Below are 21224 nucleotides of genomic sequence, written 5' to 3'. Positions count from 1 at the left end.
CCGGCAGAATGGAGGAGTGTGCCCTGAAGTCCCTTTCGATGCAGAGGCCGAGTCTGTGGAACAGAGAAGGAGCTAGGTGGGGTCTGAGTGGTTGTTGTTCAGTCACTCAGTCGTGTCCGACTCTGCGACCCCATGAACTGCAGCTTGCCAGGCTTACCTGTCCTTCACTATCTCCCAGAGTTTGCTCAAACTCATGTCCATTGACTCGATGATGCCATCCAACCATCTCATCCTCTGTCACCCTCTTCTCCTGCCCTTAATCTTTCCCAGCATCAGGATCTTTTCCAATAAGTTGACTCTTTGCATCAGGTGGCCAGAGTATTGGAGTTTCAGCTTCAGCATCAGTCCTTCCAATGAATATTCAGGACTGATTTCCTTTAGGATTGACTGGTTGGATCTCCTTGCAGTCCAGGAGATTCTCAAGCGTCTTCTCCAACGCCACAGTTCAAAAGCATCAGTTCTTCAGCGCTCAGCCTTCTTTATGGTCCAAATCTTGCATTCTGTACATGACTATTGGAAAAACCATAGCTTTAACTATACAGACATTTGTCAGCCAAAGTAATGTCTCTGGTTTTTAATATGCTGTCTAGCTTTGTCATAGCTTTTCTTCTGAGGAGCAAGAGTCTTTTAATTTCGTGGCTAGGACGCAAGGCAAAGGCTGAGGACAGCGGAAGAGGGCGGGGTCTAAGGAGATGGGGCGTGCCCTAAAGGAGGTGGGCGGGGGGAAGGAGGGGAGCTCTTGGGTAGGGGGAATGTGGGCGAGGCTTTGGGGAAAGTCGGAGTGGGAATCTGGGGGCCTAGGAAGAGACACGGGAAAGGAGGGCTGGGATGTGGGAGACCGAGTCTCCGGAGAGGAGCTGGCTACGTACGTATGTAGACAGACAGACAGAACCAGCAGGCGCACCGGGCACATACAGACATGCAAAGTCACGGACGCAGAGTCAGGACTGTTCTCACGCCCAGACACCCGGCCACCCCCTTGCGCAGATGCCCGAGTCTCCCGGTGCGCGTGCCGGCAGCCTCACATCCCCGCTCCCGCCCGCTCCCTTCCGCCCCCGCACGCCCGTCTGTCTCCCTCTTCCCGCCGCCCACGCTCCCCCCACCGAGCAGAGCCCCCACCGCGCCCCCTCCCTCTCCCCCTCCCAGCCTCTGCGGCTCGGCCTCCCAGCTCAGCTGCTCACTGCTCACCCTGCCTCTTCACCTCTCCCTCTGCGTCTCTGCGTCTCTCGTTCTCGGGAGAGTTTGTGTCCATCTCTGGATCTCTGTCCCCAGGATCCAGCTCTCTAACTCGGGTTATATTTCAGTCACAGACTCTCCATACCTTTCCATCTGTCTCTGTTCTGACTTGGGTTGAGGGCCCAGAGCACCATTCCAGGCCCCATCTCTCACACCCAAGAGGCAGAGGGCGTGGAGGGAGTAGTCTTTCTGTTTGTCCCAGTCCGACTTTGTAGTCTACGGCTTCCAATCAACTTTTCGCCTGCGGCCGCGGGCTTCCGCAGGGCTTCTCCTCCGCCCGCCCCTACGGCTTCCCCAGGTTGGGACACCCTCTGCCCTCCGCCCCCGCCCAGGCTTCCAGCTGTGGTTTCAGGAGACAGAGAGCAGGAGGCTAATTAGAGTTCAGGGAAACACATCCTTTCTCTGATGGGCAGGCACTAATTAGAGATGCCTGGAGAAACAGCCAGGCTGGAGGGCTGACCCCAGGCAGGATCAACAGGGAGATGGAAGAGAGACGCCCAGAGATATGGGGTAGAGGGGAGAGATGCAAGAGAGAGACAGAGAGGCAACCAGATGGGTGAAAGACAGGGAGACAGAAGAGACCTAGTGAAAGAGAGCCAGAGCCAGAGTAGTGGAGAGTCAGAAAGAGAAACGAGAGAAAGGGCAGGAGCGAGACAGAAAGACACAGGCTTAGAGACAGATGCCACGAGAGATGGAAACTGAGTGACAGAGGCCCATCAGGAGAGGGGGAAAGAAGGATTTCCCTGGTGGTCCAGTGGCTAAGACTCTGCACTCCCAGTGCAGGGGCCACAGGTTCGATCCCTGGTGGGGGAACTAAGATCCCTCCTGTCACCTGGTGAGGCCAGAAAAAAGAGGGAAATAGGGATTGGAGACGGAGATGGAAGAAGACTGAAGAGAATAGAAGTGCGGGAGGTAACGAGAGACATTCTTCTCTCTGAGAGGAACCCAGGCGGACTCAGGGAAGGGAAAGTCCTGCTGATGCTACAGAGAGAGAAGAGTTCTGGTCAGCACGAGAGAATGGGAGAGAGGATGAGAAAGAGACTGGGTGTGAAATCAGAGCCTGTGAGGGGTGGGAAAGTGGAGTTTCCAGGAAACGAGGGCGTGAGGATGACAGAATGTCAGGCTAGGGAGGACGGCTGTTTCCTTTTTAAAAAATGATCAATTTTAACTGAATTATAGTTGAGTTACAATATTGTGATCATTTCAGATGTACAGCTAAGTGGTTCAGGCATATATATATATTGGAGAAGGCAGTGGCACCCCATTCCAGTACTCTTGCCTGGAAATCCCATGGACGGAGGAGCCTGGTGGGCTGCAGTCCATGGGGTCGCGAAGAGTTGGACACGACTGAGCGACTTCACTTTCACTTTTCACTTTCATGCATTGGAGAAGGAAATGGCAACCCACTCCAGTGTTCTTGCCTGGGACAGGGGAGCCTGGTGGGCTGCCGTCTATGGGGTCACACAGAGTCGGACACGACTGAAGTGACTTAGCAGCAGCAGCATATATATATTCTTTTTCAGATTATTTTCCATTATAGGTTATAACAAGATATTGAATATAGTTCCCTGTGCCATACAGTAAATTCTTGTTGCTTATCTATTTTCTATATAATGGTGTGTATCTGTTAATCCCGTACTGCTAAAGCTGCTTCCTTTGACCTCAGGAAGCCCCGCCCTCATTTAGCTCCCGTTCCTCTTGCTGTCCCCTGCCGGTTGGGCTTCTCCTCCTTTTGGGTCCCGAGCGGACACACTTGTCAGAGTGCCAACTGGTGCGCGTTGTCACTGGGTGTCAGGAGACCACGGCATGTCTGCAAGCGAATGAGTGGCAGAGGTGTGTGTATGTGTGTGTATCACCTTGTCAGCGTGTCAGCAGCTGTCTACGTGTCTGTGAGGAGCATGTGTCAGGAGACGACTCCACCTGGCTGCAGTGTTTCAGCACCACGGACAGCTCCCAACCCACTCCTAAGTTGGGGGGGGTGGGGGCTGCCATTCTTTCAACCAACAGAAACTTTAAAATGTCTTGAAACCGAGAGTGGGTGAAGGTGGAAGTGCACGTATGCCCCCTCGTGACTGTCTTGTGTGTCCATCTTTGCGTGTCACTGTGTCCTGGGCGTTCATGTGTTTAGATATGTCTGCATGGTTGAGACCCTTTTGCTTAGATTGTGTCGAGTTTGGCTGTTCCATTCTGTTCCATTCAGTCTCTCCGACACTGAGAGATGGAGATGGGGAGAGGAGAACATGGAGAGAAAGGCAGAGAGCCGGGGAGAGACTGAATAAACAGAGACGCCAGGAGGCGTAAAGAGTGAGGGGTAAGGAAGGAGACTCTACATGGAATCACAGCAGGGGTCTCACAGGTTGGCATTGTTGCCCAGGCTGTGGTGGAGGTGTTGTGCTAATTGGCATCTGGTTCCGTGCGATTTTGCCACTGCATAGGGAATGGCTGCGGGGTATGATGGTGTGTGGGCGTGGGCGGTGTGATTGGCTCTGCTTCCTCTGCTGGGTGACTGTGTGGGCTGGGTGTTTGTGTTTCTGGGTTCTGGGGCCAGGCCTTGTGGTTTCTACAGCTGAGATAGCTGCTGGTGGCAGAGCTGTGGGTTATTGTGGGCTTGTGGGTCTTCATAATTGAGGGGGGGGGTCTGTTGTGTACCTGAAGGGGATGGATGACTTCTGGCTGTTTCTCCCCTCCCATTCTCTGGTTACTATGGCAGCCGGGATGCTGAGAAAATCAGTTAGTGCTCAGTTACCCCTCCGAATGAAGACAAGGGGCAGGAAGTTGAGGGTCTTCCAGGCTGAAGAATTTGAGTTAACAGCTGTCTATGCAGGTCACACTATATGCCAGGCACTATTCTGGGCATTGGAGATACAGTAAAGAACATAAATGAATAAAGATCGCTGCCTTGGAGGAACTTATATCTTAACGTGGAGAGGCAAATGGCAAACAACAAACAAGAAAAACCCAGCTGGTGGTGTGTTAGAAGATGATTTGAAACAACAAAGATGTGGAGCATGGGAAGGGGGCCAAGGGTGCTGGGGTAGGTCCAGGCATGAATTTCAGTATTAAAGAAGGTGGAGGGAGTGGGTCTCATTGAGAAAGAAGGTAAAGTTTGAACAGAGAACTGGAGGAATTGAGGGAACGAGCATGGGAGAACAGTGTTCTCAGTGGAAGGAACAGCCAGTGCAAAGACCCTGAGGCACAAGCAGGCTTGTTATTACGTTCTCAACACACTGAGGAGGCCAGTGTTGCTGGGGTGGGTGTGTGAGGGGAGAGGGATGGGAGGCCAGGAGGGGAATGAGGGCTAGATTTCAGGGGGCCTTGTGAGCCATTCTCGGGACTTTGGCTTTTATTCTTTGTGAGATGGAAACTGTGAATTTTTCTTTAGGGGGGTTTTGTTGTTGTTTGTTTTTTTGGTGGTGCTAGGTCTTCATTGTTGCACAAGGCTCAGTTCCCCGTGGCATGTGTGGAATCCTCCCAGGCCAGGGATCAAACCCGTGTTTCCTGCATTGGCAGGCGGACTCACACAGGGAGGTCTGTGTGAATGTTTTGAGCAGAGGAAGCACCCAGTTTAACTTTGGTTTTATCAGGATCCCTCAGGTTGATAGGAGAAGGCAATGGCACCCCACTCCAGTACTCTTGCCTGGAAAATCCCATGGATGGAGGAGCCTGGTAGGCTGCAGTCCATGGGGTTGCTAAGAGTTGGACACGACTGAGTGACTTCACTTTCACTTTTTACTTTCATGCATTGGAGAAGGAAATGGCAACCCACTCCCGTGTTCTTGCCTGGAGAATCCCAGGGATGGGGGAGCCTGGTGGGCTGCCGTCTATGGGGTCACACAGAGTCGGACACGACTGAAGTGACTTAGCAGCAGTAGCAGTCAGGTTGATACTTATTTTGAGTTTTTTTAATTTATTCTTTTTGTTTTGGCCACACCACACCACATGTGGGATCTTAGTTCCCAACCAGGGATCGAACCTGTGCCTGCTGCATTGGAAGTGCAGAATCTTAACCACCGGACCACGAGGGAGGTCCTCAGGTCGATATTTAATACAAACTCGGCAAAGATCCAACTCATTGGAAAAGACCCTGTTGCTGGAAAGATTGAGGACAGGAGAAGGAGGTGACAGAGGGTGAGATGATTGGATGGCATCATCGACTCAATGGACATGAATTTGAGCAAACTCTGGGAGATAGTGGAGGACAGGGAAGCCTGGCATGCTGCAGTCCGTGGGTCGCAGAGTCGGACCCGACTGAGCAACTGAACAGTAATAGCGGCTTCTTCAGATGTTTCTGAGCTTGTCTCTGTCAAATGGGGATAAGCAGAGAACTTTCCCCACAGGGTGGTGTGAGGATGAAATGAGATTACAGAGCCTGAGCCCAAGAAACTGATTGGCTAATGGGCGAGTTATTGGTGAGTCATGGGCAGGGGGCCTTATGCTGGGGATTCTGCCTCTCCCTTCAGGAAAACTCTTCAGGTGAAGATAGTTGATGACGAGGAATATGAGAAAAAGGATAATTTCTTCATCGAGCTGGGCCAGCCACAGTGGCTTAAACGAGGGATTTCAGGTGAGGGGTAATGGGTGGGCTGTGGGAGAGGTAAAGGGTCCAGGGTGGGGGGACCTTTGGAGGTTCAGTTGTGGCCCCTTCAAGTTCATGGATCTGAGCTTCCCAGAGAAGATCTCACCTTCTCCCTGTCTCTGTCTCTCCCCAGCTCTGCTACTCAACCAAGGTGAGTGGAGTTACTTCTGGTCTTTGGGAGAGGGGGTCACTGGAGGGAGGGTCTTGGGAGCGGGTCAGGCCTCAAACTCCCCTCCAGATCAGGTTTGAGGCAGATTGCAGGTGCGATCAATTTGGTGGGACCAGTGTGAAATTGGGGTGACAGAGGCTTGAAGGCCAAGATCATGTTTTGTTTGTAGTTAAGATGGGGAAGAAAGTACGTCATAGAATCTGATGTGGGTTTGTGGTGGCGTCAGAGGGAATCAGGTTTGGGGTCGAATAGAACTGGGTTGGGGTTGGGGTCTGGGATCAGTATTAGGACTGGGTCAAATCCCAGGGATGGGGGAGCCTGGTGGGCCGCCGACTATGGGGTCACACAAAGTCGGACACGACTGAAGCAACTTAGCAGCAGCAGCAGCAAAGCTAAAATTAAGACGGAGATTGGCTTCTGGGTTTGTGATGGGATCTGATTAGAACTGGGGCCAGATTGAGGTCAAAGCTAAGTTTGGAATTTGAGGTGAGTTTGAAGGATTTGAGGGTAGAGCTGGGGCCAAGGTGAGAAATTTGGGGTGAGAGTTGGGACTAGGGTCAGGGGCTTGGAGATAGTGACTGAGTAGTTTTGGAGTTGAGATCAGAATTGAGGTTGGGGGTTAAGATTAGGGATAGGCTGAAGGTTGTATTAGTTAGGATAAGTAATACAAGCTGCTGTAAGAAGTAAGCCCACAAATCCCAATAGCTTAACACAATCAAAGTCATTTCTCACTCAAGCATAGTTTTGAGAATGTTCTTGGTTGGTGGGTGGCTTTCTTTTGAGACCTAGGATTGGGTCAGTGCTGGGCTTGGAGCAAAGGGTCAGTATAATCTATTTATATATATATAATCTATTTAATCAATATAAATCTATTTTACATATCAATATAAATTTATATAAATAGATAATATATTTTCTATTATATATATATAATTATATAAAACCTCTTCCACAGGGTGGTAATGATAATGGCAGTGATCATAATAAACTAACATTTTTTAATTATTGTGTACCAGGCACTGTTCTAAGCCCTTCACATGAATTAACTTCTTTAATGCTCGTAACCACCTTATGAGGTCGGTAGTTATTGTACCTATTTTGTAGATATGAACACTGAGGCACAGTGAGACTAAGGCACTGCCCATGGTCACACAGCCCCTCTACTATATGAACCTCAGAGTCCACCAACCGAACTTCATGGACCAGGGTGTGGAAGCTGGGCCTCTGGTTGGGGAAAGTGGTGGTCAGATGGGATGTAGGGATAGGCTGAGGAAGCCTTACCAAGGAGGCATCCCAGAGAAGAGCAGTGTTTTCTTTTGGACGGGAAGAGGTAGTGAAGGCATCGAGGGTGCCCTGGAGTCTCACTCCCACCCCTCATGCTGCAGGGGACGGGGACAGGAAACTGACGGCTGAGGAGGAAGAGGCTCGGAGGATAGCAGAAATGGGCAAGCCGGTTCTCGGGGAAAACTGTCGACTGGAGGTCATCATTGAGGAGTCATATGATTTTAAGGTGATTTTCTGGGGGCCCACTTTCCTGGAGTCTTGCCTGGATCATTTCCTTGGGGATAGTCCAAGAGGGGATCAACTATGAGGGTCACAGGGAGGGGCACCCAAGGTCTGAGGGCACCCTCCACGTTCCTCTGTTAGCACCATGGACAGCACACGCCTCCCTTGTCCCTTCTTGCTAGTAGAACCCAGCTATGGAAAGTTGAGGATCCCTGAGCATGGGGTGTGACCCTCCATTCCCAGGACCCCTCATGGAGCTGCCCTAAGGTGGTCATGGACCATGGTCTCTCCCCACCCTCTCATCCCCAGAATACGGTGGATAAACTCATCAAGAAAACGAACTTGGCTTTGGTGATTGGGACTCATTCGTGGAGAGAGCAGTTTTTAGAGGCAATTACGGTGAGCGCAGGTAAGTGGGGAGGGAGGAGAGAGGAAGAAGAGAGGGATGAAGAGACAGAGACCGACAGAAAAAGAGAAATAAAAAGGAGAAGGGAAGAGGGACAAGGGGAAAAGATCAGAGAGAAGACAGGAGAGACACAGGGAAACGCAAAGAAAAAGACCAAGATAAAGACAGACAAAGGAAAAGATAGGGAATGAATACAAATAGGAGAGACAGACACATAGAAAAGCACAGAGAATCCCGAGGAAGGACAGAGACGCAGAGACATCTTCCAGATACATGAAAGATGTAGAGAATGAGGAGGCAGAAGGCCAGAGAGAGAGACAGAAAGTTTGCACAGACAGGATCAGAGGTGGAGCGCTGTGGGAAGGAGGAGTCCCAGCCTGGGCTTTCTCCTGGCATTCAGGCAATTGGAGGGTGGAAACAGGTTAAATGGTGTGGCCTCCCCTACTGGGCCTGGGCTCCTCTGTTACCATGGAGACGGTCACCAGGGCACCCAACTCTCCCACCCCAGTGGGTCTCACCTCTTAGGCCTCCAAAGGCCCACACTGCCTCCCTGTGGCCAGATGTATGATGACATGGATTCACAGGCTATCTTGGAAACCCTTTGTGAAAGAGATTGGGGAAACTGAGGCCCAGAGACATAGGAGGGACTGGCCTGAAGTCCCACAGGGAATCCAGAAAGGGCCAGGGTGGAACTCAGGACTTCTGTCCCTTGCACAGCATCAGGTTTTCTCCAAGGAGGCCAACCCTGGTGGAAAATAAACACACACAAGGAACTGTGGTCAGAAAGAAACTGGTTGGTGGGATCAGAATAAGCCAGGGATCAGGGATGGAAAAGTACCAGATAGTGGTCCCAGAGACACCAGATTGGAAGCCTAATAGCAGGGAAGGGGCATCCCCCCTGAAGCCACATTCTTCTTTCAGCATCTATTTCTTTTATGTATATGTATCATCCATGAGTTTATTGTATTATACATTTATTTGCATTAGAATCAATCAGCTTTGAGTACCTAAATAGTACACTTGTTTTTGTTGTTTCTGTTCAGTTGCTAAGTTGTGTCCAACTCTTTGCAACCCCATGGACTGTAGCCCACCAGGCTCCTCTGTCCATGGGGTTTTCCAGGCAAGAATACTGGAGTGGGTTGCCATTTCCTTCTCCAGGGGATCTTCCTGACTCAGGGATTGAACCTGTGTCTCTTAGGTATCCTGCATCAGCAGGCAAGTTTTTTTACTAGCACCACCTGGGAAGGGATTCTCTGGCCCCTGTCGGATGTAGGGACATTGCTGGAGACAAAGAAATGCTCTTGGCAGCTTGGGTCCTGTTCTCACAGAGCTCACTGTCCAATGGGAGAGACAGACCTGTCACAAGAGAATGACGAGCCAGAGTGGGCAGGCCTAGGTTGGGGGAGCCCAGACCAAGTGTCTGACCCAGCTTGAAGGTCAAGGAGGGCTTCCTGGAGGAGGAGACTTCTGATCTGAGTTTTCAAATAGGAATAGGAGTTGGCCAGGAAGAGAGTGCCAGGTGGAGGGAAGTGTTGCGTATGGAAATGTGGGAGATTATGGCACATTTGGGGACGGTGACTGGTTTCAGGCATGAAGAAGAGGACTGGGATTAGGTTGGAGGTGAGCAGGGTCCAGACCCCAAAGGCCTTAGAGGCCACATGAGGGGGCTTGGGTGTCATTTTAGATGCAATGGGGAGCCATGGAATGTTTTAAATGAGGGAAGCTTCTGGAGAGAGAGAGCCTATGGAAGGAAGTGGGAGAGGGTGGGAGCGGGTATGAGCTGAGGCTGTCAAAACTGGCAGGAGAGACTTCCCTGGTGGTCCAGGGGTTAAGACTCCAGGCTCCCAATGCAGGGGGCACGGGTTCCATCCCTGGTTGGGGAACTAAGATCCCATATGCTACACGATCAAATAAATAAGTAAATAAAATAAAATAAAACTGGCAGGAGATGGGTCAGGCAAGGTTTCAGAGGATGTGGCAAGCAATTTGAGCTTCAAGAACAGTGGGAAGCCAGAACACTGTCTCTAGGGACGTAGTGAACATAAGAAGGCTCATAAAACTGAAACTGTGGACATGAGATGGTGGTCATGGAGGCCACAGGTCTATAGAAAGCAGGTGATTAGAGGAAGTAGCGATAATAATAACAGTAACAATAATCACTATGATGATGATAATGATGAAGATGGGTTGAGTGTCAGGCAGCTTTGAAGTCCATTTCCTGTGGGAACTCATTTAATGAGTGTCCCCAGAGTATCCAGGTTTGGGCTTGATCATTTTGTACTTTGTTCCGCAAATGGCTTTTGGTTCCTCATGTGAACACAAAGCATTCTGGTTCTCGCTTCCTTGGGAGATGAATCATGTCCCACCTTGTGCTTAGAGGAGCTTTTGTATTTCCTTTACCTCCCATTCTCGGTGGAATGTTCTTTGCAGGCTGGACTTGGTTTTGAGCATCTTTGAATCCCCCCAGGCACTGGAAAAGGCCTCAACAGCAATGGCCAGGACAATAACAATCACAGGGGAGATGTGCCAGGTCCCATGGAGACATCACAGGGCCTGACTCATGCAATCATCACAGCCTTCTTGAGGCAGGTCCAATTATTGCTTCCATTTCTCAAATAGCTATTTGGAGGCTCAGGGAGGTTAGGACACTGATTCAAGATCACACAGCGAATCCAGCATTTGATACCAAAACGTCAGATCCAGAACCACAGCATACTCATAAAGCTCCCTCTAGATGAGAGGTGCTGGAGAAGTAAGCAGAGACCAGAGCCTGTGGGTACTGGAAGTGTGGGAGTGTGGGCCTGGGTCTGAGAGCAATGGGGAGCTAAGGCAGGACTTGGAGCAGGGAAGAGGGAAGCCCCCAAAGATGCAATGATAGCAGCCCCCTCCTTCCTAAGAGTGTGTCCTTCCTGCTCCAGCCTGAGCCATGTGGTGAGTTAGGGATTCATTCAGTGACAGACAAGAGAAAACGTAACCATAAGTGGCTTAAGTACACTAGTTTATCTCTCACATGGAACAACAACAACAAAAATCTGTAGGAGGCAATAAAAAGTTAGCAGCAGCCTAGTAATGTTCGTTAAAGGCCCAGGCTCCTTCTTTCTTTCTCTCTCCCATTCTCAGCTGTTGCCCTCATGGTTGCAAGATGGCTGCTGTACCTCCAGGTAACAAGTCCATATTCCAGGCAGGAAAAAAAAAAGGCAAGGAAAATAGAAAGGAGCAGAGTGCCTGTTGCATTTGCGTTTCCAGTTTTAACTTCCAATTCCATTTTACTTATTTTATTTAAGCCACGTGGCTCTGTGATCCAGAAAAGTAGGAAAAGGATATATGATCCAAATCTACCAGTCTCTCTCTGCCTCCATGGCCACCAGCTGTCCTCTGCTCCTTGACATTCCAAGGAGCCAGTGGGTGAGACCATGGAAAGTGGCTTCATAACCTGGTGGCTGGTCTTTTATCCCCTTGCTCTGAGCTGCTGGTCAGGGGTTACAGTGTTTCTTATCAGTACCCCTCCAGATGTAATTCTTGGCACACTCAAGTGGGTTCATTGCTTCTCATTCATTGCTTTCCGCTTATCTGTTTCGGGTGAGCATAGGAAAACATTTCATCTGCACTTTCCCATTACACAAATCACAGGTCAAAAGCGGGTTAAATTCGGTCACCATAGGTGACACAAACAACTCTAAGGATGAGGCACCTTTTACAAAACTCAGAAAACACGCCCATGATAACAGTGCCCCTATCGGGAAAGCGAGAGCTTTCCAGAACCCTCTGTTTATGTCTCTTGGCCAGACTGGGTCACATGGCCCTTGCTGCAAGGGATTCTGGGAAGCAAGTGTTTAGCTGAGGACATGACTGCCGCTGGCTGCACGGAATTCTGGGAACGTGAATATTTATATCCGAGGACAGCACTGTTGATAGCCTCAAGGGATTCTGGGGAACTGACTAATGTTAGCTGGGTACAGGGTTCGCTCTAGGTGCAGAGGATTCTGGGAAAGTGAGCACCTTTAGCTGAGCATGTGGCTACCATCAGCTGTGATGAATCAGAGGAAGTGAATATTTCCAGGTGCAGACATGATTGCCAGTGACCATAAAACCTTCTGGGAAAAGCCGTATATTTAGCTAGGGATCTGGCCACCCCTAGCAGAAGGGATCCTGGGAAACTGGATATTTTTAGCTGGGCACACGGCCTCTAGCTTCAGATGATTCTGGGAAAGTGAATATTTTTACCTGGGCCCAGACAGTCTCCTAGCTTCAAGGGATTCTGGGAAAGTAATTTGTCTGGGAGTGAGACTGTCTGGGAGTTGAGCAGAAGGGGGGCTCTGTAGGCGAGGAAGGAGGCACGAGAGTGTGCCCCAGCTGGGTCGTATGCCCACAGGGGACGAGGAGGAGGAGGAAGACGGGTCCCGGGAGGAGCGGCTGCCTTCATGCTTTGACTACGTCATGCACTTCCTGACGGTGTTCTGGAAGGTTCTGTTTGCCTGCGTGCCCCCCACCGAGTACTGCCACGGCTGGGCCTGCTTCGGCGTCTGCATCTTGGTCATCGGGCTGCTCACCGCCCTCATTGGGGACCTCGCTTCCCACTTCGGCTGCACCGTTGGCCTCAAGGACTCTGTCAACGCTGTTGTCTTTGTGGCCCTGGGCACCTCCATCCCCGGTAACCTCTCGGGAGACCACTTGTTGGGGGAGGGTCTCAGAGAAGCCAGGCAGGTGGAGGAGCCTAGGAGAAAGGTCCTGCAGAAATAAGGGGGTAGAATCACACAGAACCAAGTCTGGTGGGTCCCTTAGAAATAGGAAGGTGGGTATAATAGAATCTAGGTGGGGGGAGCCCATGGATTCAATCTGTTGTTGTTATTTAGTCACTAAGTTGAGTCTGACTTTTTGTGACCCCATGGACTGTAGCCTGCCAGGCTCCTCTATGGGATTTCCCAAGCAAGAACACTGGAGTGTGTTGCCATTACCTTCTCCAAGGGATCTTCCTGGCCCATTGGATCCACATCTCATGCACTGGCAGGTGGATTTTTTTTAAACCACTGAGCCATGTAACTTGAATTCTCCCTGAAAGCAACCAGGTGGAATGTCCCATAGAAGTAAGGTGGTAGGAAATGGTAGAAACCAGATGATGGATTTTATCAGAAGAAAGTGGCAGGACATTGAAGAGACAGTGTTGGAAAGGGAGGGGCATAGAAAGAAGGTGGGGACTTCGTAGAAACCATGCAATGAGTTCCATAGTTCCATAGAAACAAGATATTAATATTCACCTCCCCTCCCCCTGCCAAGGAACCAGATGGGAGAGTCCATGGACCTCTGTTCCTGGGCATGATCAGAACCAGGCCACCAGGCTTTAACCAGGCCAGTTAAAGCCATCAAAGCTTCAATTAAGATAAGGGGCCCAGCAGAAACCAGATATGGGAGGAAATGCCATAGAAAGAAGACTCAGAGACGACAGCATATATTCTACTGAATCACCATGGCCAGGAATCTCTTCTTTCCCCCAAGTCTGAGGGAGGGTCCCTGAGAAACCAGGCCGCACGGACAAATTCCTACAGGAGAGAGAAGACTAAGCTCGGAGCCTCACAGCTTTCTTTTCCTCATCATCAAATGCATTCACCAGCCAGGTGGTGGCGCTGTAGGCCCAGAAAGCAGGTGGTGGGGCCTGCAGAAAGCCACCACGGTGAACGGTTCTGAGGCCTGCCCTCCACTCAAGAGACCTGCGAACTTAGCAAGCTATCTAGAAATGGGTGGAGGCCAGAGCAGCGAAGCTGTAGGCTCGACAGAAGCCAAGCAGGGAACTGATGGGCAAGTGGTGCCGGGTGGGTGGGGCCTGACATTTGTCCAGGCAGGTGGTAATGGGGTGACCGGGCCTGTGGAAACAGGCAGGAGGAGGTTCATGGGAAACAGGTAGTGATTCCCATCGAAAGCAGGCAGCGAGTCCCAGAGAAAGTAGGCAGCGGGCCCCACAGAACAGAGTGGTTTCCACAACAATATAGTAGTGTGTCCCACACAAAGTAGACTGAGTTCTACAGAAGGCAGGCAACAAATCCCACAGAAAGCAGGCAGCAAGTCCCATATAAAGCAAGCAGCAGAGCCCATAGCAATATAGACTATGGTGGGGAATAACAGAAACTAGGCAGGGGACCCCATTGATTCAATGCGTCAACTGAGGCAAATAATGAGATGTCCCATACAGGCGGTGGGAAATGGTAAAAACCAGATGATAGATTCCATACAAAGAATGTGGCAGGGCATTGGAGAGACAGGTGATGGGAGAGGGTTTCATAGACTAAGGTGAGGACTTGACAGAAATCACATAGCGGGGCCCATAGAAGCGCTGAGTTCCAGACAATGGGCAGTGGATCCAGACATTGCATGCAGATATTGCAGACCAGTCCCTTAGAAAGCAGGCAGTGGATCCCCTAGAGACAGGTGATGAGTTCCAGAGAGCAGGTAGTGTATTCCATTGGATGTAGACACCTTCCATAACAAAGCAGGCAGCCGGGCCTATAGCCAGCAGGCACAGGTCTAGCAACTGACTTTGGGCTTCCCTGGTGGCTCAGATGGTAAAGAATCTGACCTCAATGCGGGAGACCCACGTTCGATCCCTGGGTGGAGAAGATCCCCTGGAGAAGGAAATGGCAACCTACTCCAGTTTTCTTACCTGGAGAGTCCCATGGGCAAGAGGAGCCTAGTGGGCTACAGTCCATGGGGGTCACAAAGAGGCAGTCCCACACGACTGAGTGACTAACACTTTCACTTTGCCCCCTGGGTGGGAGGGATCAAGAGCCCAGAGCCCCAGAAGAGGGAAATCGTCTGGTTTCTACCATTTCCCACCACTTTAGTTCTATGGGACATCCCATTGGTGGCTTTGGGGGCGAGGATTCAGTTGACATATTGAATCCATGGGGCGCTCTGCTGGAGCTCTGACCACGCTGGATCCTCGGGGTCAGCGGGGTGCTGGTGGGTCTATCTGGGAACCAGGTGACTGACGGATGCTTGCGATGGGGGGAGGGTGTCACCCGCTGAGCCCCCTCTGACCCTCGATGTCCCCGCCCCGCAGACACGTTCGCCAGCAAGGTGGCGGCGCTGCAGGACCAGTGCGCCGACGCGTCCATCGGCAACGTGACGGGCTCCAACGCCGTGAACGTGTTCCTGGGCCTGGGCGTGGCCTGGTCAGTGGCCGCCGTGTACTGGGCGGTGCAGGGCCGCCCCTTCGAGGTGCGCACCGGCACGCTGGCCTTCTCCGTCACGCTCTTCACCGTCTTCGCCTTCGTGGGCATCGCCGTGCTGCTCTACCGCCGCCGGCCGCACATCGGCGGCGAGCTGGGCGGCCCGCGCGGCCCCAAGCTCGCCACCACCGCGCTCTTCCTGGGCCTCTGGTTCCTTTACATCCTCTTCGCCAGCCTCGAGGCTTACTGCCACATCCGGGGCTTCTAGGGCCCTCCGCAGGGACTCCGCCTCCAGCCTCGAGAGACCGCTGCATCAGTTCTGGACTGCATCTCCCTGTCCTCCGGAGATGCAACCTCCTCTCCGGGGACTCGGCCGCCCTTCCCCCAGGGACGTGATCGCCCCCTCCCCACCGCCCCCACCCCGTCCTCCGTCCCCACTAACAGCCTTCACTCTTTCCCTCCGGAGCCTCCCCAGGTCCTCCTGCAAAGAACAGCTCCTGCAGTTACCTGCAGCTCCTGCCCCCATCCCTGTTCGTTACTGGCTATGTTCCTGGAGAAATTTCCACCTCGAGGCGCCCCCCACCCCGCCATAACCCTACCCCATCTGTGACCCTCTCGATCTCTCCCTTGAGACTGCCAGCCTTGCTCTATCCCATAAGTCCCCGGTCCTCAAGAGGAACACCCCCGCCTCCTTCCAGGAACCTGTGCCCCAGGACCTCAGAACTTAGCCCTCCCTGAGGGGCCCTTGAAGGAGGCCGATCCATCCTAGGATGTCACGGGTCTCAGGCCTCCCCCCAACCCTCGGGGGCTCCGTCGGCCTGGGGGATAGGGGGACAGGTGGGTGCGTGCATGGGGGAGGGGACACACCGCCCTCCTCCCCCACCTCCGATTTCTCCACTCAGGCCCTTGGGAGGACGCTAATTCTCGAGGCTTGGAGAAGGGAGGGAAGGGGAGACGTTTGGGGTTTCAGAGCTGGAGGAGGCACACTTTGGACCTGTAACTTCTCACATTCCAGAGCCCCTACTTGCCTCCACTACCTCTGAGAGCCCAGCCATGCCTTGGAGGGGAGGGGGCCTGTGTGTGTGTGTATATAGTGTGTTTGGGGGAGGGGGGATGCGGGAGGGTGCATGACTTGGGGAAAAGGGGGGGGGGTGAAAGACTTTTCTTTTGAGAGGGCAGCAGACACCCCCAGCTGTGAGAAGCGGCTTTGGGAAGGAGGCCGGGGATCCACGGGAGTATATAGCCAATCTCCCCCGACAATCTAGAAGGCTCAATTTGCCCTCAGTGCCAGCCAATTCGGGCAGGACCCTCGAAGAGGAGACCGAGGGTCCCAGAGGACCAATGCTACAAGCCAGCAAATGCTGCCACATCTCTGCCTGAAGGGGAGCAGGGGTGGGTGGGAGGGTGGGACGGGGGTCCGGGGGTCTGGGCGGGTGTTTTTAACTTTGGAGGCCACCTATCTGTTGGCTGGCCATGTACATTTTCTTACTGTTGATGTTTCCTGCCCAAAGGACATACTTGGGGTGTGAGGAGTGCTGCCTACTTCTTGGGACCCCCCCTGCAACCCCCATAACACCTGCTTCCCACCGGTTTTTAGCGTCCTATCCTTCTGTTGTGCATCACCCCCAACATCCCAGACCTGTTGCGTACTCCCTTCTCTACTCCCAGCTCATCAGCACTAGTCGCTGTCTCTGTGATTTCTGTAAAAGTTGCCATAAAACTGAAATTATGCCTGGAAAAACGGCCTCCCCGTGGGAAGTTGGAATTCACGACGAGAGAGCTAATGAAGTCTTTAAGATTTGGGCAACTGGAAAATACACCAAGTAACCTGGGTTTTTCCATGTTCCCAGCATCCTCTGCAGGACAAGCCTGCTTGCACCAACCACTCTGAAGGTCCGCCCAGAGCTTCCCTTCGCCACGCCCCCACTTATTACCGGGAGCTTTACTAGCCACGCCCCCATCCTTCACCCAAGAGGTTCCCTGGCCACGCCCCCTCCACACAGGAGTTTCCCTGGCCACGCCCCCACCCATCACCCAAGCGCTTCCCTGGCCATGGCCCCATGCCACCCAGGAACTTTCCCTAGCCACGCTCCCATTCCCTCCACCACAAACTCTTCTACGTCATAGGGTATCCTGGGAACACAAAAGAGGAGGATCCTGCGTTGCCTGAGGAAGAGAGCTGGGGTTGATGGGGGTTTCCTAAAGAAATCAGGTAACTTTCTCAGAGGATTTGTGTGTGTGTGTGTGTGTGTCCCGATAAAGGGCACAGCCTGTTTAAAAGTGTCCAGCCTTGTGAGTTAATGACTGGTCGTCTTGCAAGTGGTTGAATCCTACAGGCAAGAATGGAGTGTGGACACGTGGGGAGTGGATCTGGGAGGGAGGGACTGGACAGTGTGAAGAATTTCCAGCCCAGAGAGTGAGGGCTTGGAGAGCCAAGTGGGGATAAGTACCAAGGACAGGCTTAGAGGATTCAGGTGAATTCATGACGAACGTGAGATGCCTGTGAGCCATCTAGAGGGTGAAGAGACATCCGGGAGACACCTTGAGCTCAGCCCAGGGAGCTGCACTTGAGAGAGATTTGGGATTTGTTGGCAAGGAGGTGTCACCAAGCCACAGGAGGGGGTGGGGCTGCCCTGGGGCCTGGGTAGCAGGAGAAGAAAGCAGAGCCTTGAGGACCCCTAACATCTAAGGGCCACATGGAAGCTGGGAGACCTGTCAAGGAGAAGAAGCCAGAGAAGTTGGTGGGAAACCAGGAGAGTGGGGCAACTGAAGCCAAGAGAAGTTTCTAGAATGAGGGCATGGTCAGCAGGACCCAAGGCCGTGAAGAAGTGGAGGAAAATGAGAGCTTAGAGGCTCCCCTTGGGTTTAGATCTTGATGTAAGCAGTTGAGGGGAGAATATGGGAGCAGAAGCAGACTGAAGAAGAGTGAGGAGTGGGTAGAAGGTGGGGAAAATGAGTCAGAGCATGTAGATCAGAGTTTGGAGAATCTTGAGAGAGAGTTTCTACAGGGAGTTATGGGCCTGAGAGGGCTTTTCCTGCAAGGTGGGAGGAGGTGTGGGGCAAGAGGGCACTGAAGGCAAGGGATCTGAAGCTGGCGAGAACAGTGCCAACAGCGGCGGGCGTTAAGGAGGGCCATGATGCTTGCACTGTGCTGGGCTCAGCCTTATGCGGTCTGCCATCAGTCGTCAGAGTCAATTCCTTCTACTGAGGAAACAGGCTCAGAGAGAGGAAGCAACTTGCCCAAAGTCCCACAGTGAGGAAGGGCAGAGATGACATCCAGGGCGCAGAACGGGAGCAAGACACCTCCAATTCTACGAGACATGAACCAGGACAACGGGGACAGAGGCAGGGAAAGGTGTGAGCCTGGGGACAGGAAAAGGAGTGAGGTCTCTGCTTCAAACAGGGGCGTTTCCAGGGCTTGGGATTGGACACAAAAAAAGCATCACAGATGCCGGTTCACCCCACCAGCAACACCATGTTCCTCACCTGGATACAAGGTCTTCCAAGGGACAGCTTGGGAGCAATTTGAATTATTTGTCATAGGAAATGACATAGCATAATGATTTACTGTCTCAGTGCTTCAGTTCCTTCATCTGGAAAATGGGGATGAAGTGAAGTGAAGTGAAGTCGCTCGGTCATGTCTGACTCTTTGCAACCCCATGGACTGTAGCCTACCAGGCTCCTCAGTCCATGGGATTTTCCAGGCATGAGTACTGGCGTGGGTTGCCATTTCCTTCTCCAGGGGATCTTCCCGACCCAGGGGATCGAACCTGGGTCTCCCACATTGCAGGCAGATGCTTTACCATCTGGGGGCTTCCCTGGTGGCTCAGATGGTAAAGAATCTGCATGCAATGGGGGAGACTTGGATTCAACCCCTGGGTCAGGAAGATCTGAAGAAGGGAATGGCCAACCACTCTGGTATTCTTGCCTGCTCCCATGGACAGAGGAGCCTGGTGGGCTACAACTCATGGGGTCACAGAGTTGGAGACAACTGAGTGACTTTAACAGTTTCACTTTCAATAATAATAGAAACTAATAGTCCTAATAATAATAGGAACTAATAATAAGAAGTCCCTGTTTCACATGATTATAGTGTTAAATTGTATGATTATTGTATTAAATATACATATATATTTTTTTAGACTAATACCTAACAACAGTAAGAGCTTAGGCAAGAGAGTAAGGGGGCTACAGAAGATGAGATGGTTGGATGGCATCACTGACTCAATGGACATTAAGTTTGAGCAAACTCTGGGAGATAGTGAAGGACAGGGAAGCCTGGTGTGCTGCAGTTCATGGGGTCCCAGAGAGTCGGATACGACTTAGTGAGTGAACAACAAAGTAAGAGCTTAGTAGATGGGAATAGTTATACTTTCCAGTTTACTTGCTCATTTACACATACACACCCCATCCAGGAACAACTAGCGTCAAAAGGACAGAGAAATGCAAGACTTCCCGTGAACTGCTTTGTCACCTGAGTCCCAGTTGTTCAATCATCAAGCCCAGGGGACAAGAAATAGACAAGGGGGAGTATGCCTTCCTCTCCCTGCAGACCCTGGGATTCTTTCATTCACTTGTCCATTGGGTGCCTGCCTGTGTCTGGCACTGTGCATGAGAGACTGCAGAGACCAAAATGTCGCTGGGCCCTGTTCTTCCCGGGCTGACACTGTGGTCAGAGGGACAGATGCCCAACAGGATGCCAGAGGTGGTAGTCTCGCTGGGACTTGTGAGGGCAAGGACTCTGTAGTAAGACACCACAGGACGCCCATGTCACCGAACTGGGTGACTTAGGCAAGTGTTAAAAAGGAGATATTAACAAGGCTGTGCATGGTATAGGGAAACAGACAAGGGATGGTGGGCAGTCTGGGGCTAGAAGATAAGATGTTCCCACTTCTATCCTACCGGGCTGGTTTCTGGAACCTGGAGAGGTGCTCTATGTAAGCCCTCATAAGTGTAAAATGTTAGTCGCTCAGTCATGTCCGACTCTGCAACCCCATGGACTATAGCCCGCCATGTTCCTCTGTCCATGGGATCCTCCAGGCAAGAATACTGGAATGGGTTGCCATTTCCTTCTCCAGAGGATCTTCCCGACCCAGGGATCAAACCTAGGTCTGCCGCATTGCAGGCAGATTCTTTGAGCCACCAGGGGAGCCCCATAAGAGCTTCCTATTCATATTTTTATTAATAGCAATTAGGTATGAGTCTAGATGTGACTAGCAGGGATCCAAAATAGTAGTGGTTTAAATAAGATTAGAATTTATTTCTCTCTTGTGTAACAGTTACAGCTGGTACGGCAGCTCTATTTCAGGAAAGTGAAAGTGTTAGTCGCTCAGTCCTGTCCGACACTTTGCAACCCCAGGGACTGTAGCTCTTCTGTCCATGGGATTTCCCAGGCAAGAATACTGGAGTGGGTTGCCATTCCCTTTTTCAGGGAATCTTCCTGACCCAGGGATTGAACCCAGGTCTCCTGCATTGCAGGCAGATTCTTTACTATCTGAGCTGCCACGGAAGCACGCAAAGTAGCTGCTCTGCTAGTCACTCTGACATAGCTGGACTATGACCCTCATCTATTTGGTCCAAGATGGCGCACCTCCATGACGTCATCATGCAACCAGAAGGAGGGAGAGGGGAGGAGAGGTCCCGGATCCACCATCCTCTGTAAGGCTTGGACCCAGGAGTTCCACATATCGTTTCCTTCTACATCTTAGTGTCCAGATCGGAACCATCTGGCTTCATTGAGCTGGAAGAGGAGCTAGGGAAAATATAGTTTTAGTTCTGAGTCATCATGCTAAAAGTCATAGAGGATTTTTAAAGAAAGATGAGAGATTGGATGTTGAGGAGCAATGAACAGTCTCTTCTGCAGAAAGCTTTGCGGAAACTCAGAGTTGATGCTCTGAAAAGCAATCAGACTCTAGGTATGAAATCACCACTGAAATTAATGCCAAAGAGCCCCAGATTCTTTGTGTCGCCTGCTTTTAAAAAACAAAAAACAAAACCCTTCATTTTGTATTGGAGTATGGCCGATTAACAATGCGGTCACAGCTTCAGGGGAACAGCGAAGGAAGTCAGCCATACATAGACATGTATCCATTCTCCCCCAAACTCCCCTCCCATCCAGGCTGCCACACAACATTGAGCTGAGTTCCACATGCTATACAGTAGGTCCTTGTT

At 51.6% G+C, this 21224-nt stretch overlaps 1 protein-coding gene across 3 annotated transcripts in view; it reads left to right on the top strand.

Annotated features, from left to right (window-relative positions):
* Positions 1-17372, top strand: part of SLC8A2 (solute carrier family 8 member A2) — a 35080-nt gene extending 17708 nt beyond the window's left edge. The window contains exons 1-7 of one of the 3 annotated variants that reach the window (XM_044930791.1): positions 4274-4486; positions 5697-5800; positions 5946-5963; positions 7367-7491; positions 7797-7896; positions 12266-12544; positions 14945-17372. In XM_044930791.1, coding sequence (XP_044786726.1) covers positions 7423-7491; positions 7797-7896; positions 12266-12544; positions 14945-15321 — 825 coding nt within the window. In that variant the 5' untranslated portion in view covers positions 4274-4486; positions 5697-5800; positions 5946-5963; positions 7367-7422 and the 3' untranslated portion in view covers positions 15322-17372. Of the gene's footprint in view, positions 1-4273; positions 4487-5696; positions 5801-5945; positions 5964-7366; positions 7492-7796; positions 7897-12265; positions 12545-14944 lie in introns of those variants that run through there. The other 2 variants (XM_006067444.3, XM_044930790.1) reach the window with 2 other exon arrangements.
* The last annotated feature ends 3852 nt before the right edge of the window (positions 17373-21224 follow it).

The sequence above is a fragment of the Bubalus bubalis genome, chromosome 18 (assembly GCF_019923935.1).
Source record: "Bubalus bubalis isolate 160015118507 breed Murrah chromosome 18, NDDB_SH_1, whole genome shotgun sequence".
NCBI classification, from domain to species: domain Eukaryota; kingdom Metazoa; phylum Chordata; class Mammalia; order Artiodactyla; family Bovidae; genus Bubalus; species Bubalus bubalis.
Note: the sequence above shows the minus strand (reverse complement) of the source record. Positions and strands in the feature narration are given on the sequence as shown.